This window comes from Chiloscyllium plagiosum, unplaced genomic scaffold (assembly GCF_037043375.1).
Source record: "Chiloscyllium plagiosum isolate Xiang-an unplaced genomic scaffold, Cpla_swu_hap1 HiC_scaffold_1, whole genome shotgun sequence".
NCBI lineage: Eukaryota > Metazoa > Chordata > Chondrichthyes > Orectolobiformes > Hemiscylliidae > Chiloscyllium > Chiloscyllium plagiosum.
Window position 1 is genome coordinate 111,582,172 of NW_028270139.1, and position 17,487 is coordinate 111,599,658.

The following is a 17,487-nucleotide window of genomic DNA, read 5'->3' on the forward strand; positions in this document are numbered from 1 at the left end:
CTTGCCAATAGTTTTTCTATAAATACTGTATCCCATATTATATTCTTCAGACTCAGCATTATGTAAGCCCCCTTCCTTCGTCCCACCATGATGATTGTGTCTTCAGGTGGGAAATACACAGGTGAAGCAGGATGTGTGAAACAGTCAACTTTTAAGATTGATGATTTTTCATTAGAACATTGGATTCTTTAATGGATTCCATCAGATTTGAAAAAAAACAGCATTGCAGCAAACAGTGATGTAGAGTCTCTTTACAAACTGTTCAGATGTAGGTTTTTGATTGAGATTGCAGAACGTACATGCTGTCAATTATCAGGTTTCTATGTTAAATAAAGAACTTGGACTTACTTTAAGCAATTCTTGGAGGAAACGCACGTAAATAATGACATTCCAAGAGAGACGCTCAAAAAAAGCTCTACTGCACAAGTTATTTTGGTATAATGAGAAACTGTCCTATAATTACAGTACTAAATATAAACATAATAAATTGACAGCATCTGAATTTTTCAGGCGTTTAAAGCCTACAGCATATCCGAACTATGCTCGGAACTGGTAACCCTGCAAATAAAAACTTCTGTTTTAAAATTTTAAAGGCGGCTTCATTTTATTCATCTCCAATATGAACCCAAAACATTTGGTATTAAACCAAAGCTACCCGAGTGCAACAGGCAACTTAAAAGATTAGTTTAAATCAAGTTTGTACTTTTAACAAGTTTGCTTCAGAACAAAATGATATTATTTGTTATAAAAACATTTAAGTGTAACATTGTACACATACAAAAAACCATTTAATTTGATGCTTTAATTGGGTAAACATTTTTAAAGCCATCTAAATGGAAACAGAACCCAAGATTAAAATGACAGTAGCAAAAGAAACAAAAATACATATATACACACACACACACACAGTGTGGCACTGCTGTCAGAGCTATAAAAAAGCACAACTCACTTTGCAATGTGTTTAAATTACAACTTTGCAACTCAGTTTTATTAACAAGGCACAATGAAGCAATTTGATACAATTTACAATAATAATAATATACAGTATATTTAAGGCTGTTCATGATAAATTCAGTAGTCAAAACCTCAAAAAGAATCAACATTGAAAATGTCAGGTTGATCAAAGTATAGAAGCACTAAAGTTGCACATCGAGAACCATCATATACTTCATACAATGAGATACAGATTGTTTTGCTTCTCAAAAAAAAAATCAGCTTTTGTGCTACATAACATTTGTAGATTTTTTGTTTAAATATGATGTAGGATAACTGAATTGAGAGAATGTTTTAATAAGCAAAGATTATTATATGTTGCACAAAAATTAATGGAGGGGTACTCTCAAAAGCCATCCATTTCTAAACAAAACATCCTCAGTTCTCTGGTCTATATCCATGTCATACCTGACCAATTCAATGTTCATTATGGATCAATGATCTACTTCTGGAGAAAACAAAACATGGTCAAACACATCTCTCTTTTTTAAAAGCTATTGTAAGATCATTGTTTAATTAACACAGCTGATGACTCCTGTGTGCCCATTTTCCATTCATTTCCATTGTATAAGTAGACCCCAACCCCTCAAGCAAATAGTTTTCTTTTGGTATATTGTGCAATCAGTACAATCCATGCAACATGGTCAAATTCTACCTACAAAATACTAACAATTTAGCCACATAGTTTATGTAAAAATGGTGATTAGCTTTTAGTGATTTTCTGATTATACTTTATTTGCATTTGTTCAAAGCTCAAATAATGCATGTTCAGCAGATTCAAATAAGCAGGTGGAAGAGGATTTTATGACAAGTAATTTGTTTCAGTTCATCCACATAAAAGGAAAGCTCCCCCACTCCCAAAAGGTAGATCTTGTTCATGCAAGTTCGAATGTATTATACCAAGTTGCAACTTTCAGTGAACTGTAAAATTTCAAACCACATCTTAGTGAAAAGACAGAGAGGGAGAGAGAAAATTTAAAAAAAATAAAATTAAAGGAAAAGTGATACACACTATAAATAAAGCTTCCAGTTTTCCAAAAGAAAATTTGGGGTCAACAGTTCTACTTACTTCAATGGTTTCACAAGTTAATGCACATTGTGATTTTCTACAGGCTGAATCAGAGCAATAATTACAGTATAAAAAACCTACTTCATGTTTTCCCTGTGTATTTTCTACAATTTAGAAAAGACAAAAGCAAGTATTGCAGTGGATGGTATCGTAGAAACTGAAGTGCAGAGCAAAGAAATTGTTAAAAGCATCAAGAAAGTTTACTCTTCACATAATAATCAGTTTAGAAGATTTAAAACAAACAAAAAAAGTGCAGTTTTGAAAATTAAACTCATACATGCTTCCTAATGGGTTAGATATTGTCTTGTATATAGGACAAGACAATAGAAAATGCCCAAATCAAAAAGAATTGGTACAGTGTTGATATAAACGCACCATATGTTTTGCTTCCATCTGATCATTCAGAGAAGCCATTCAACAGCACATTTTGATAAGCCTATAAAATTTGCAACCCCTGAGCAATCTAATTGATATTCATTTTACATACAATCTTCACAAGTAGTTGATGGTATTGAGATGCCTATTCACTGGTTTAATTAAGGTAACTACAAACTAGATTTAGATCTATGAAAATACTCCAGTTGGTTTTCAAACAAGTTTAATAGCTTCAGTGCCTTTTATGGATCAGACCAATTTAGAAATTGGACAGAAGTAACCAATACTTAGCATATTACAGTAACTTATTTTACAGCACAAAATTAGAAATAGGCTTATTGCAACTTAAATATCATAACTATATGGTACAACTATATGGTAAGTTAGTAGTCAAATTCTGAAGGTTATTCAGGAACATATAGAAAATCAATTTTAGCTAATAACTGCATTAAATCCAGACAAATACACAATTAATTTTCAGGAGAGAGTCACATAAATTGAGAAAGGGAGACACAAATGCCCAATGAAATACCTACTTGGATTTTTAAAATCCTTTTTTTGCCCTTCTCCTGAAGGAAACAAAATACTGAAGTACAGAGCTATGAAAGAAATCAGCAAGCCTTTAAGTGAAGCTCTTTAGGGTTGTTTTCAGATAATATTAACATGAACCCTCTCCATTTGGGCTTACTGGATTTACCATCAAGCCAAGATTGAAATCCTAGCTGAATTTTCTGTCTCCACCTCTATGGAACTAACTAGTACTTCATCTGATATTGGTTTCTTTATTTCAGATTGGTAATAAAATTGCCTAAAGGACCTACTGCTACTAAAACCACATTATGGCTGCCAAGCTAGCGGTGTCTGAGCTGTTTAAGCAGACTATTTACATTGCCACTTGGAAGAGAAACCTATACAAAGTTTAAAATCTATATCTTGTACATAGACATATTTCACAAGTTGGTTAAACTCCGATGCATTGATGGGAAGTTATTTCAATGATGAGGCAATAATCACAAAGTATGACAAAATTCAAATATAAAAAGCAAATCAGCCAAATAGGATTATAAATTTGCCAAAGCTCCAAGGTGCACTTGAGCTCAATGGCTACAGACACCTCCAAGGTAATACTGCAGTAGACAGGAGGGTTTTTTTTTTTTAAAAACACTAATCATATCGTACACGCAATTTCAATAAATGTCATTTGATTCATCATTGAACACTGCCATGTTTTCAGTTTAAACTTGGCGTCATTGTTACTTATTCCTTTCCTAATTTTCAGATTTTTTTTAATTCTAGTTGGGAAGAAATTGTAATATTTAAATTATAGATGCAAATCCAAATGTAACGTTTTCATTACACTGGTTTGAGAAACGTGAATATATATTTAAAGAAAGAACAATCAAAGAAATTTTAAACAACCCTCCACCATTTTAACCTCCTATAAATACAAACAGCACCAATAATGAAGGAGATGGATTATTTTTAATACACATTTTGGCAAAACCAGGCCTTGTATTTAGCTTTGGAATTAAATTTGTTTCAACTACCCGAACAAATGGGCAAATACTCATAAGCAGCCAATATAGCCGAAATAGCTTAGAAAATCAAGGTCAAGTGGTTTGAATTTTGGCCCTCCAAACACAGGCCAAGACTTTTCGGTTAAGAAACCAACTGCAGTTCAAAATTTGCTACGCAAAATTGGAAAACAGTATACAAAACAAAGCAAATCAATCACATAAAACACATTAGACTGGTGACAAAGTTTTGCAAAATACTTTGAAATTAAACACTTGCAGCATTTTGGCGAGATTCACAGCAAAGAATAAAATCAAACCGTTACAGGTGAGGGCAGGGCGGAGGGTTGAGGTGAAGATTATAACACACCTAGATCTTCCTCATCTGGCAAGTTCTCCATTGACCCAAAGCTCATTGAGAGATTTGTAGAGACTGGGATGCGGGGCTTTATAGATTGCCTACGTATTGTGCCAAATGGAAAAGTTGAAGACAGACGGCTTGCCTGATGAAACGGTGTGAAGACTTCACCACTCCGAGAGCTTGTGTGCCTTTTCAGTACCCTCTGTGATACTTCTGTCTGTAAGGTGTTTATCTCATCTATAATTTCACAGATTTTGTTCACAGTGGTTGTTGATCCACCACCTGGTATTTGAACCTCTGGAATCCAACGCAAGTATCTCTGGCCCCACACTTTTAAAGCAGGACCATCATACAGAGGAAGAAGCAGTCCATGGTGATCTACTGGTTTACTGCGCCAATTTTCATAAAACTGTTTGTAGTTAACTGAATGATCTTCACTTGTCAGTGTCCACCTGCTTATCTTTTTGCCTAGAAAAGTCTTTATCAAGTGATCAGTCTCTTCCCTGAAAAACCCTTTTTTGGATGAAGACCTATTGTGATAGGATGGACTTGATGGCAGTGACATCTGACGTTGTGGCTGAGAAAAAAAAATGGATTTTAAATGAAAATTGAACCATAAATCTACTAGCAAAATAGCTTTTCTCCAAAAAAGAAAACTGAACAAGCTTTTAATGGATTTGAACAAGATCCACATGCATGACTAGTACAGATGACCAACGAACAGATAAGTCTAGAATTATACAGGTTTATAGATATGTAACAAAATAGTTATGTTGTTGAGCCATTCAGTAGCACAGCAGGTATTTTCTTTCAAGCAAAATCAGCCAGTGAATCAGCATTGCATGCACACAGGCAAAATTAAAGGCAGTAGTGAGAGGTAAATTCCATTTCCAGATAGATACTTCAAATCATTACATTAAACCCCAACTGTGATTTGAATTTCTAAATGAACAAGGAGAGACCATTTCTGTCCAATGCTATTCTTCCATTAGGTAGTTCAGAAAGCTGTGGGTAATATCACAAATTATTTAAACGACACCAAAAGGATGAAATTGAAGTTACAACATATCAAAAATGTAGTGTATCAACATATTTTCCTTCTCTTCCCCCTCTAGAAGAGTCCAAAAGTTGTTTCTTAGATACTATTAATCCTCAAAAATATTGTCCAAATAACAAGTGGTCACCCTTTATTCGATATCCATTTAACAAAGAGAGGGCATAATTCTTAAGTACAAGTTGTTCCCCTCATGTATGCAAGGTAAGCTAATCAGCACAGATCAGCAGCAGATAGAAGTTTTCCAGTCCTTTTGGCAATGTTCCACATTTATGTATTGAACATAAGCTGTTGGTGGGATGGACGGGTGAAAGATCGGTAGGAATTTGTTCAATTAAGTTGGTATAAATGACAAAAAAAAAAGTTCAGTTTGAGCAATTTAATTGACCTTGCATTTCTCTTCTTTAACTGAACTGGTAGTTTTTGAGCATTTTTTTGGTCTATGTTCCTAATTAAAGAGAAAACAGATGACAATAAATTTGCATATAGCAATGATTAGGACAGAGTATTGCATGCAGTTTTAGGCATCCCACTGAAGGGCATGAAAGCCATGGGGAAAGTGTACAGTGTTGACATATCAGTATGACACCAGGGAATAAAAAACTTCAGATACTGGAATTATTTCCACTGAGGGAGAATTTTGAAAGTACAGATTTTTAAAAGAAAATAATTTCTGATTCCAAATAAAAGTTTTTCCTTCAATGTGATGTCAGTTCTGGAAAGGTGGCACTGAATAATGGACAAAATGTCCTTCTTTCCATTAAGCTTCTTTGCAAGAGAATGATAAAAGGTAGCTTACTCAGAACAATTAATCATAGTTTATGCTACCACGATTATGAATACAAGCTTAATTGAGATGATTACATATTAGAAAAATGGCTTAAGAATTTAGGCAATACTTTACAGTTAATTGTAATGCAAGTTTACCCCACATGCATCCTCCCAATCAAGTTAGTAAATGGATGTGGTCAAAAAAATCAAAGACCTTAAAATACCTCTGACATATCGAGAAAATTTTCATGGACAATCTCCAAGCAGTTCAGTGCAGGGTCCTTTGATGATATGAATAAGGCAAATTTACACAGTGATGAAAAAGAGTTTCTGTATGAACACTGCACTAATGGCAGACAATGTTAATTCTATATGGCTAATTTATAGCAGATTGCTTAATCTTCAATATTTATTCCATATACTTTGGTGTGGTTTTAGTTTTACACTTGCAATTTCTCCAAGCAAGTCCTCTGTTGCATCCAAGTAAGACAAATGCAATGGTGGACAGACTCACAATGAAATGGAATAAAGTCTACACAACTTATTAGATTTTCACACATGCTTTTGTTTCAAAAGTCTGAATTGATGCTGGTCTAAGACAAGGTCTCAGATGAAATGATAAACATGGATCCTTGTTGCAGACGTTATTCAGCTACCAAAGCACAATAATTGGCAGGAGTAGGCCATTTGGTCTAGCAATATGATCACAGTCAACCCTCTGTCTCAATGTCATACCCCTTTACAACTATAGCATCTTGAAATATGTTTATTTCTTTCTTACAGATATTCAGTGACTTAACTCTACAACCTTCTAAGATAGAGAATTCCACAAGTTCACCATCCACAGAGAAGAAATATTCTCATCTCGGTCCAAAGTGGCCTTCTGCACATCCTGAGACAGCAATCCATTGTACCCCCAGTCAGGGGAAACATTGTCCAGACATCAATTCTGTTCAGCTTGTCAGAATTTTACATGATTAAATGAGATCCCCCTCTCATTCTACTCAACTCGTGAATGTGTCAACTAGGCCCATATTCACTCCTCCTATTATAAACTTACCAACCTAATCAGCATAACAACTATTTGCTGCACTCCCTCTTTTTTTTTCCTTCAGGAAGACAGCCAAAGTACAGAAAGCCCCAGCTATGCTGTCACCAAGGCATACAGTTGCAGTAAGACTTCCTTGCTTCTGTACTCAACCCTCTTCTAAATGAAGGCCAACATACCATTTACCTTCCTAACTGGTGCAGATGCACACTTGCTTTCAATGACCATGTAAAGAATGCTTTGGTCCCTTTGTAAATCAACCTTTACCAATTGCCACGTAAATAATACTGACATTCTCTCTTTTCTAGCAATGTGAATTTCAAGCCCCTTGAGATATTTGTATCAGGAATAGCCACAGGTGAGGGGCCTGAAGACTGGCTTTTGTGCCTTTATTTTAGGAATGTTGTAAGGAAAAGCTAAGGAATTATAAACCAGTCAGCCTGAGGTCCCTGGTGGTTAGATTCGAAGGAACAGGATTTACATGAATTTGGAATGGTAAGTACTGATTATGGATAGTCGCATGGCTTTGTTGATGGACAATCGTGTCTCACTAATTTGACTGAAGGTCTGTTTTCATGCTGTATGACTAACTTAAAGTTTATTCACATACTACAGCAGTTGCATGTATTTTCCCATTCATTCAATGTCTCAAGGTTGCTCTGATGCCCTTCTATATTCTCACCAGTCATACTCCCATCTAGTTGTGTCATCAGCAAATTTGAAAATGTTACACTCGATTCCCTCATCCCAGTTATTGATACTGGTTGTGAATTATCTACGGTCCAAGCAGGGATCCTTGTGATACACCTCTTTGTCACCACTTTGCACTCAAAATAATTCATTTATTCTACTCTGCTAAAATTCTTAACCCACACAAGAATGTTAACACCAATCCCATAGGTTTTGAATTTGCACAATAACTTCTTTTGGGATTTCAAAAACTTTCTGAAAGTCCAAATATAACAAATCCATTTGCTCTCCATCATCTATGCTGCTAGTTAAAAGTTTAAAAAAACTCCAGTAGTTGTCAAAAATGATTTCCTCACCAAAGATCCATGTTGACTTGGTGTAATAAAAAATTTTGTCATTGTCCTATCATAGCCTTAACAATAGAATCTTGCATTTTCCAAACCTTAGGCTGGTTAATTTTTTTTCTTGATATTTGACGACACTACTTTGGAACTAAATACAATCCTCAAATTATTTTGTTAACCACGGTTGGGTCACTTTTCCTGTTTATTCTTCTGTCTGAAAATAAAGTACAACAACTACTGCATTGCATGTATCAGTTCCTTAAATATTAACCATTCCCTGTCCACAATCATACCTTTTAATGAGGTCCCATGGCCTCAGCCAACTAACCTCTCAACTTCATAGTTTCCTGTTTAGATTCAGGACCCAAGTTTTGGATATGATTACTTTACTTTCTATCTCAGGGAAGAATTCAATCAGATCATAGTCACTTGATTTTTACTCAAAAAAAAAAGACTTCTCACATTAAAGATTATTAATTAACCACTTTGCAAAGCATAAACTAAATCTAGGATAACCTAACCCAAGTTGATTCCTCAAATTACTAGTCTAAAAATCCATTTTATTCACATTCCAGGAATTAATCTCAGTATTATTGCTACTGTGGTTTGCCCAATTTGTCAATTAAAATCAACCAATTATTTTGTATTGTGTGTTGCTAAGCAGTAATTATATAAATGAGTCCCAGTACCGTTAGTTATTAAAGGAGGGGAGAAGCGGATTCTTTTTGTTAACATGTCAGAAAATGGAGTAAGTTAGTTGATGGTAACATTTTACTGGTTTAAGAAGTTTTGAATTTATTTTGGGTGTGGCGTCACAGACTTAACTCAGCTGCCTTGAAAGAATTTGGGGAAAGAAATCATGCTATATAACCAAGATAATTTTCTCATCAAGGTCTAGATAGGTACGCTGTTCAGAGGGTCAGTGTGGACTCAATAGGCCAAATGGCCTCCATTTGCACTGCTGAGGTTCTATGATTCTACAGTTATCACATACCTGTTTCCACACTAAGTAATCTAATCTAATCTAATCTCGAGTTTCCTGATTAATGTCATTCCCCTACCTCATCACTATAGTTTAGAGGACAAGTCCCACAAATTTCTTCTGGTAGTTGTTGCTTTTGTCTCCATTCAAGACGGATTTCATACCCAGATTCCTTGGGCCAACATTCTTTCTTACTAGGACACTTATTCTATCTTTCATCAACAATGCCATCCCACCTCCTTATCCCATCTGTTCCTCCTGAAGGGGGAATATCTTTGGATGTTCCATTCCCAAACTTAGTCACCCCACATTTTCACCACAGTAATCATATCATACCAATGTACATTTGCATGTGTCTAACCATATTGCAAATGCTCCCTGAATTTAGATACAGCATCTTTAGACTTTTTTTTTAACATTTTTACTCATTTACTTTTAAAACTCCAGTACCCTTTGCCATCCACTTAGGTTTTCAACTTTACCTTACATTTCCACCTCTTCCATCTTTGCTTCCCTCACTCTTACTTCCTTGCTAAAGTTTCTGTCCCCCTCGTTTAAAATCTTCCCCAATTCATATGAGGAAATGCCACTGTTTAAATATTGGTTCCATTGACTTTCTAAAGGTCCCTTTTTCCTAGAATCTATCCCACCCCTCTCTAGCCATACATTCATTTGGTCCATCATCTTATTCCTGATCTCACGACGTGGCACTGGAAGTAATCCTGTGATTACTACCTTTGAGATACTGCTTCAAATTTTTTTCCTAGCTCTCTACTTTCTGCTTGGAGGACCCCATCCCAGTTTTTATCCATCATTGGTACTAACATGGAGCACAATCTCTTGCTGTCTTCCTTCCACCTTCAAAATGTATTATATTCCGAAATCACTGACTCTGGCACCAGAGAAGCAACTATCCTGGCCTTATGTCTGCAACCAAAGAACCAACTGTTCCCCTTACAATCAAACCCTCTATCACAATTATTCTTGTAACCCTCATCCTTGCCATGGAGCTGAGCCACTCCTGGTGCAGACTTAGCTCTTGCTGCATTCCCTGAGAAACCATCTCCCTCAGCAGTATCCAAACTGGAAAATGTAAGATTGACCCTTGCACGACCTTTGATCTTTTACAATCTGGTGGTCACCCACTGTCTTTCTGCTTGTGAACACTTTACCAACTACTGTGATCATGGAAATCTCAGCCATGTGCATACTAGACAGTGAATCCAACTGCTGTTCCAGATCCAAAACGTGGCTTTTCAATAGCGGAGGTTGGATACATTTCCTGCATACTTAGGATACTGGAAACATACCTGACTGAACATTGCACAGGTGGAGAATTTAACTAGGTTGAGCTGCCTTGCCATGATTTAGCATACCCTTTTCCTATTTACGATATATATAACATATAACACACACACACACACACACACACACACACACACGTCACGGGGGGGCTCCCCCCACACACTCCTTGCAGATATTGCTGAATGAACATCATGGGCCTTCAATTTACCAACATCTTTCTGGTCACTGGGTGTACACTAATCAAAACCAAGCCTCCCTCTCCCAATGATACCTCACAAAAGCAAAGATACTTGGATATTTCTACATTACTAAGCAAAGTATCAGATTTGCATGTGGTATAGTTTTTTTTCTCCTGTACAAAAGTATCAACTACATATTTAAGCGTGTGCAATTCTAAAATAAAATTTATGATAATTACCTTAATGCGTTGGGTCCTTCTAATCTTATCAGTTTTTGGCTTTCCAACATAAACTGGATTATAAAAGAGTGCTTGAACAGAGTTCTCAAACTGCACAGACCACTCCCACACACAGGGAAGTTTCAACGATCTGCTAAGCATTCGCCGATCTTCATCAAGCTGCCAAAACAAAGAAAACACTAATTTGCTGGAAAAATTACTCCTCTTCAACAAAAACATTATTTGGATGAGGAGAGCAATGAGGTCCTTGCAGGACATATTTCTTCTGACTACTCTGCAGTACACAGCAGTGTTTTGCACAGTTATTTTACTAATCTTCAATAAATACTTCTCCCAAATTCAAAGTGTTAAAATATATTCCAACAATACAAAATTTAAATTGTAAGATGATTTTGTTTATTACAGTACAACCTAAAGCATTGATGAAAAAGACACTGAAGTTCATAACTCTATAGATAGGAGGGGTTTGATGTTAATTTTTTTTAAAAAATGGGGAGTATTTTGTTTCAGGAAATTTTCCAGCACTAAAAGGAGATTTGTTTCGGAATAGCTCTCCACCTCCAGCATGCTGCCACAAACACCTCTTCCCTTCCATTTCAGCAATCCGAAGAGATCATTTTATCCACCATGGAAAGCCCAAACATTACCCCTTCTTTCCACAACATTTTTCCATAAAAGCAAAGATGATACATTACGTTCTATTTATCTCCTCACATCTCACTGCACAAAAACCTAAATACATGTACTCATTTCATTTTCTGTTCATTAATCACAAGGTATTCTCCTCTATTCTCGAGGAAGATTAAACACAGGTTAGCTGACCACTTTGCGGAGCACTTCACTCCGTGTACAAGTATGATCCTTAGGTCTTGTTCATCCATCATTTTAATTCTCTGCTCAAGTATCATTCTCACCCACAAATTTACAAACCTATGAAATAGGGGCAGAAGTACACCACGAAGCCTGCTCTGCCATTTAAATAAGGTCATGGCTGATCTGTTTGTGTTTTGAACGTCACATTCCTAACTATCCCAATAAATCTTCAATTCTCTGAACGACCTGAAATCTGTCCATTTCCACCAACTTCTGGTAAGAGTTTCAAAGTTTGATTATACCTCAAAAATTCTTATCAGTCTTGAAGGGGAATGTGTAATTTTAAAACAGCACCCCTAGTACAACCCACAAGAGGAAAATCCTTTCCACATTTATATTGTCAAGACCATTTAGGATATCATTCCTCAATCAAGTCACCAATCACTTTTAAACTTGTGGAATCAAGTCCAGTGTTCAACATATCCTCACAAATAAACAATCCTTCCAGATATTAATCTCTCAAACTTCTCCGAACTGCCTCTAATGTCCTTACATCCCTGCTTAAGTATGGAGACCAAACTGGACACAATAATCAAGATGTGGTCTCACTAATCTCCGGTATAACTGGAGCTTCACATCATTTCTACTTCAATTCCTTTCACAATGAAAGGATAGCATCTTATTCACCTTGATTACATGTTCTACCTGATTATCTCTGGTGACTCCTGCACTGAACTTCTCTGCACCTCAGATTTCTATGGTCATTCTTTGTTTAAATAATATTTTGCTTTTGCATTCTTCCTGCCAAAATGAACGATTTCACATATTCCCAAATTATACTCCAAATGCTAGATTTTTGCCCATTCATTCAACTTATCAGCAAAGCTGGCAGCATCTGAGGAGAGAAAACAGAGTTAAGCCATCAGTGCAGTGTCCCTTCTCCAGAACCTTGTGTCCTTATATTTTAGGTTCGGTGTCTGCAGTTAATCTACGTTGTCCGTATTTCTGTAGGCATTGTAATTTCTCAAATTCTCAGTTTTGAGGGCTGGCTTTAGAATTAATGGCTTTTTATGCCCCACTAATGGATTTTTGTTTAATTTAGATCAGTTTGCAACCTGCAAGGTAAATAATGTGGCCTCAAGACTTCGAAGATTATTTTGGAATCTTTTGCCCAAGCTTAAGGGAAACACAAAAAAAACTTTGTTTTTTAAAGTAAGAAAAATTCTTATTGAATCTTGGCAATTCCATGAAGTCATTAAATGAGAGAGAGTGTATAGACCAGTGCTTCTGCACCTGGATTTATATAGTAAAATATGTTACCTAATAGTTAAGAGGTAGAAATTGTTCAAGACCAGAGGTTTTAGAATAAAATCCTGAAGAGGTTAAAGCAGGGTATATTTAAACTCTGATATAGAAGCTATCTGCCATTCCAGTCTATTTGTTGTTAAGTCATTTAAACCTACTGCAGTGTTAGATTCACAGACTCAGATTCTGGAAACTGTACAAGGTGTATGCTTGGGTACTCAAAAGCTAGGGGTTTGTTCCTCCTTTAGCAAAAAAATATTTTGCAAATCATGACATTAGACTTCTGCTGTGTTTAAGAAATCTTTCAATACATGTCATTAGTACATAGTTTCATAGATTATGGGGTGAAAGGGGAACAGTTAGGAGCAAAACATTTGTTCACTTCATCGATATTTCCTTATTTTCTACGATTAACACCCCATTCAGACTGTCTTGTGACCAATTTCTGTAGTTACTCTTGTTTAAAAAAAATTTGCAGAATCTCTTGCCATCCATTTTTACACTTCCAGCTAGCTTCCTCTTGGACTTGAATTTCTTTGACCTGAATCATCTTCCCATCATTCTCTGCCATTCTTTTATATTCTCACCAAATCATCTGACATACCACTCATCTTTGCACAGTTGTATGCTTTTTCTCCCCCCCCCCCCCCCCCAATCAGGTTTGATGCTTTCACTAATTTTAGTTAACCATGATGGATCCTCCTTTTAGAAATTCTTTATAGTAGGAACCTACTTATTCAGAAACATCCTCTGAAATATCTGGCACCATGTCCCTATTGATCTTTCAATTTGCCTAGGTTGCCAGTTAATTTTGATCAGCTATGTTCATGCCCATAGATATTCCCTTATTAAAGTTTAGGATGCTCATCTTAGATTCAATATTCTCCCTTTAATCCCAGATGTAAACTTCAAGTCAGTTTTATCACTCCTACCTCGGGGTGCCTTTATTCCAAGATCTTGAATTAATCCTGTCCTATTATACAAAGTCTAATGTAAACTGCACTCTAGTTGGTTCCAGAATGCACTACTGAGAAACAACCTTGAAAATATTCTACAAACGCTTCACCCAAGCCACTACTGTCAATTAGATTTTTCTAGGTTACACGTACATTACAGTCACCCATGACGATTACTGTCCCTTTATCAGAAGCACCCATTATGTATTCTTGTATACTTCGTAACATATTTTAGTTATTGTTAAGGAACCTAAAGAGTTCTCCAATTAATTACTTCTGTCCCCAACTATTCTTCATTTCCATCCAAACTGATTTCACATCCTGATCTCTTGAACAAAGATAATCATTAACTATTGAGCAAATGCCATCCTTGACTCCCCTGCCTCCAATCACACCACCACCCAAGCTTTACCGAGCTTCCCATTTTTCCGAGTGTCATAGATCTCAGTGCCTCAGGAACAAATCATGGTCACCCTGCATTCTGTAATGGTTTTCAAGTCACTTTTTTTTGCCATTTGATCCCTTGTCCCAACCATAGTTATGCATTTTGTAAGCACACTGGCACCAGGACAATTCAAGAATAGACTGTCACAACTACACAGCACCATCTCCACTAGCTTTGGTTGAGTTACCCATGATCTGGTACCCACCTTTCCCACAATAGATTTTAAGCCATATGTGCATTTCTCAAATGCTATGTATCTTGTGCCAATTAGTATGCAACTCAATAATCCAGTGGTTATAACCTTTGAGGTCCAGTTTTTTCATGTCATTTCCTTGTACTCCAGGCAGAACCTTTTTCCTCGTGCTCCCTTGGTCACGGATACCTACATAGACTATGACAATTGGTTCTCTCCACTTCCCTTGCAAGTTCCATTCCAGCCCCAAATAGATGTCCCAAACTCTGGCAGTGGACAGACAACAGAGATCTGGACTCTTGTTGTTTGCTGCAAGGGATTATATCACTACACTATCCTCTAACAACATTCCATGTTGCTCCCACATTTGAATGGCTTCCCAAACCCATGGTGTCAAGGTCACCTGGCTTGTGCATCCTATCCAAACAAGCGGAGACCTCAAACCTATTGAGCAATTTCTTAGGCTGACATTCCTATCCTCTAGATTCTATTATCTTCACATGCTGTCACATACTCCTAATTCACCAAATTAGAAGATGCTATTGAAAGTAGCAATGACTCCCTCATGATGCAAAGATTCCAGGTAACCTTCCCTCTATGATGTAATACTGTTTGTTGTTCAGCTTCCAGTTCAAAGTCGAAACCCAAGCTGTTCAAATTTCAAGCACTTGCTACAGATATGGTGTGCTGGATCATTGAAAATATCTAGAAACTCCCACACACTTCATTCCTGACATCACTTGTTCTGCCATTCTTAATTAATTGTAATTAGTTATATTGTAACCTCAGACTCCTAAATTGTTCCAATAAATCTAAATGCAAACTCCAGGAACTGCATCTCATCTTCTGATTAAGCATTTTATAGTAATCCAGATTCCACAGAGTTCACCAATTTCAGATAATAGCCTCTGCTCCTTTTTTTGTAAAGAGGTTTGAACAGTTGCAGTTAGTAACAATCCTACAGTTTCCATTCACAGTTCCTCTAGATCAATCTTCTGTTTCTTGCTTGTTCCATTATCCATCTCCTTTCTTTTTCATCATCCATGGACATTTGATCAATGTTAACCCCTACCCTACAAGGTGTAAGGTATGTCACTTGACTGGTCCTGAAATCTAGATTAATGCTCTTGGAACAAGAGTTTAAAATCTCACCAAGGTAGCTGATGCAAGAGAAAACTCAATCTATAAAACAGAATAGAAGACTGGTGTCAACAATATTCAAAATATTATCTGATGTCATTATGAACTCAAAACATTAATTCAGTTTCTCCATAGATTTTCAGTGCTGCTGGGTTGCTGTGGTATTTTGTTTTATTTCAGATCTTCAGCATCCACAGTACTTTGCTTTTATATGAAATTAACATCCAGATTCATTAACGGCCCTGAGGAAAAGAAATCTGCCAATCTTAGAGTCTGGGCCTTCATGTCATTAGAGACCCACAATGATGTAATTGGCTCCTAACTAGCCTCTGAAATAGCATAATCAGCCATTTAATTAAAGGGAAATTTTGAACAAGCAATATATACTGGCCTTGTCAGTGGTACCCATCTCCAAACAAAGAATAAGGATGGAGAGAAAGACAATTCCTTGTTTGCTCCACCTGTTTCTGCTTTCTCTGCCTCACCTGACCTTTTCCCAACTCTGATAACGGGGCAACCTGAAACATAACTCCATTTTTTTCCCCCTGTAGATTGCTGCCAGATCAGCCAAGCATTTTCAGAATTTTTTGCTTTTATCTTTGATTCCTGGCAACTGGATTATTTTGCTTTTATGAAAAAAAGGATTGCTCCAATTTAAGTTTGAAATTCCTTTTAGCAGCATAAACTTAGAAGCAGATCTCCATTTATGTAGGCTTTAGAAATGTATTTTACTAGTTTGAGAACCATGATTAAAATTTGGACACCACAAAATCTGGCAATTCAAAAGAAATTGACTAATAAAGAATTTAAAAGGTATTTCATAACGAGGACACTTACCATTTGGTTATTATCCCTTTGGCATGGTGAATTGAACAGGAAGGTGCTAAAAATAGGGATGTACATGCTGTCTGATAATATAGTCAGGTAGGTCTCTGTAAACTCAAAGGCTGGTGGGTGTTGCTGAAGTAGCTGCCACATACATTCCAAGAACAGAAGAAATACTGGCACCTCCGATGTAAAAGGAAAAATGCAAAAAGAATTACATTACTTTTGTCAAAGCATATGCTATTTTTCAAATGAATAAGAATAAGACAATTACTATTTTATTCTTTTTAACTTTTATGGACAAGACAAATGGGCTCACACCTCAACTTTTCCATTAAGATTGCTCACATTTTTCATTTAGAAGACTTTGTGATGGGAACACGTGTTCCAGTGCTGCCCACTTTATCATGTCCTCTTTTGCTAGTATAATGATATATTTGTACCACATCCTCCTCTCATTATAACTGCAAAACTTGGCTTCTTAAATTTCATTTCACCAATTCAGAATGCATTTCAGAAAGAGACCATTCAGCCCATTGAGACTGCACTGACCCTCCAAAGACCATCCCATCCAAACCCAACCTCCATCAGATCCTCATAACCCTGCATTTACCACAGCTAATCCACCTAGCCCACACACTCCTGGACATTATGGAGCAATTCAGTATGGCTAATCTACTGAACAGTCACATTTTTGGACTATGGGGAGAAAACCAAGCTGACACAGGGAGTGTGCGCAAACTTCACACTGACAGTTGCCCAAGGGTGGAATCAAAGCTGAATCCCTGCCACTGATAGGCAACAGTGCTAACCATTGAGCCATCTGTGTTTCTCCAGTCTCCACATTCAATGGATGATCATCTGGTGAAGATGCAAACGTCCTCCT

At 36.6% G+C, this 17,487-nt stretch overlaps 1 protein-coding gene across 2 annotated transcripts in view; it reads right to left on the minus strand.

Annotated features, from left to right (window-relative positions):
- Positions 1–440: 440 nt before the first annotated feature.
- mtmr12 (myotubularin related protein 12) overlaps positions 441–17,487 on the minus strand; it is an 86,124-nt gene continuing 69,077 nt past the window's right edge. The window contains exons 14-17 of one of the 2 annotated variants that reach the window (XM_043687445.2): positions 16,614–16,784; positions 10,925–11,083; positions 6,362–6,418; positions 441–4,889 (exon numbers count right to left, since the gene is read on the minus strand). In XM_043687445.2, coding sequence (XP_043543380.1) covers positions 4,311–4,889; positions 6,362–6,418; positions 10,925–11,083; positions 16,614–16,784 — 966 coding nt within the window. In that variant the 3' untranslated portion in view covers positions 441–4,310. The remainder of the gene's footprint in view (positions 4,890–6,361; positions 6,419–10,924; positions 11,084–16,613; positions 16,785–17,487) is intronic. The other variant, XM_043687449.2, reaches the window with a different exon arrangement.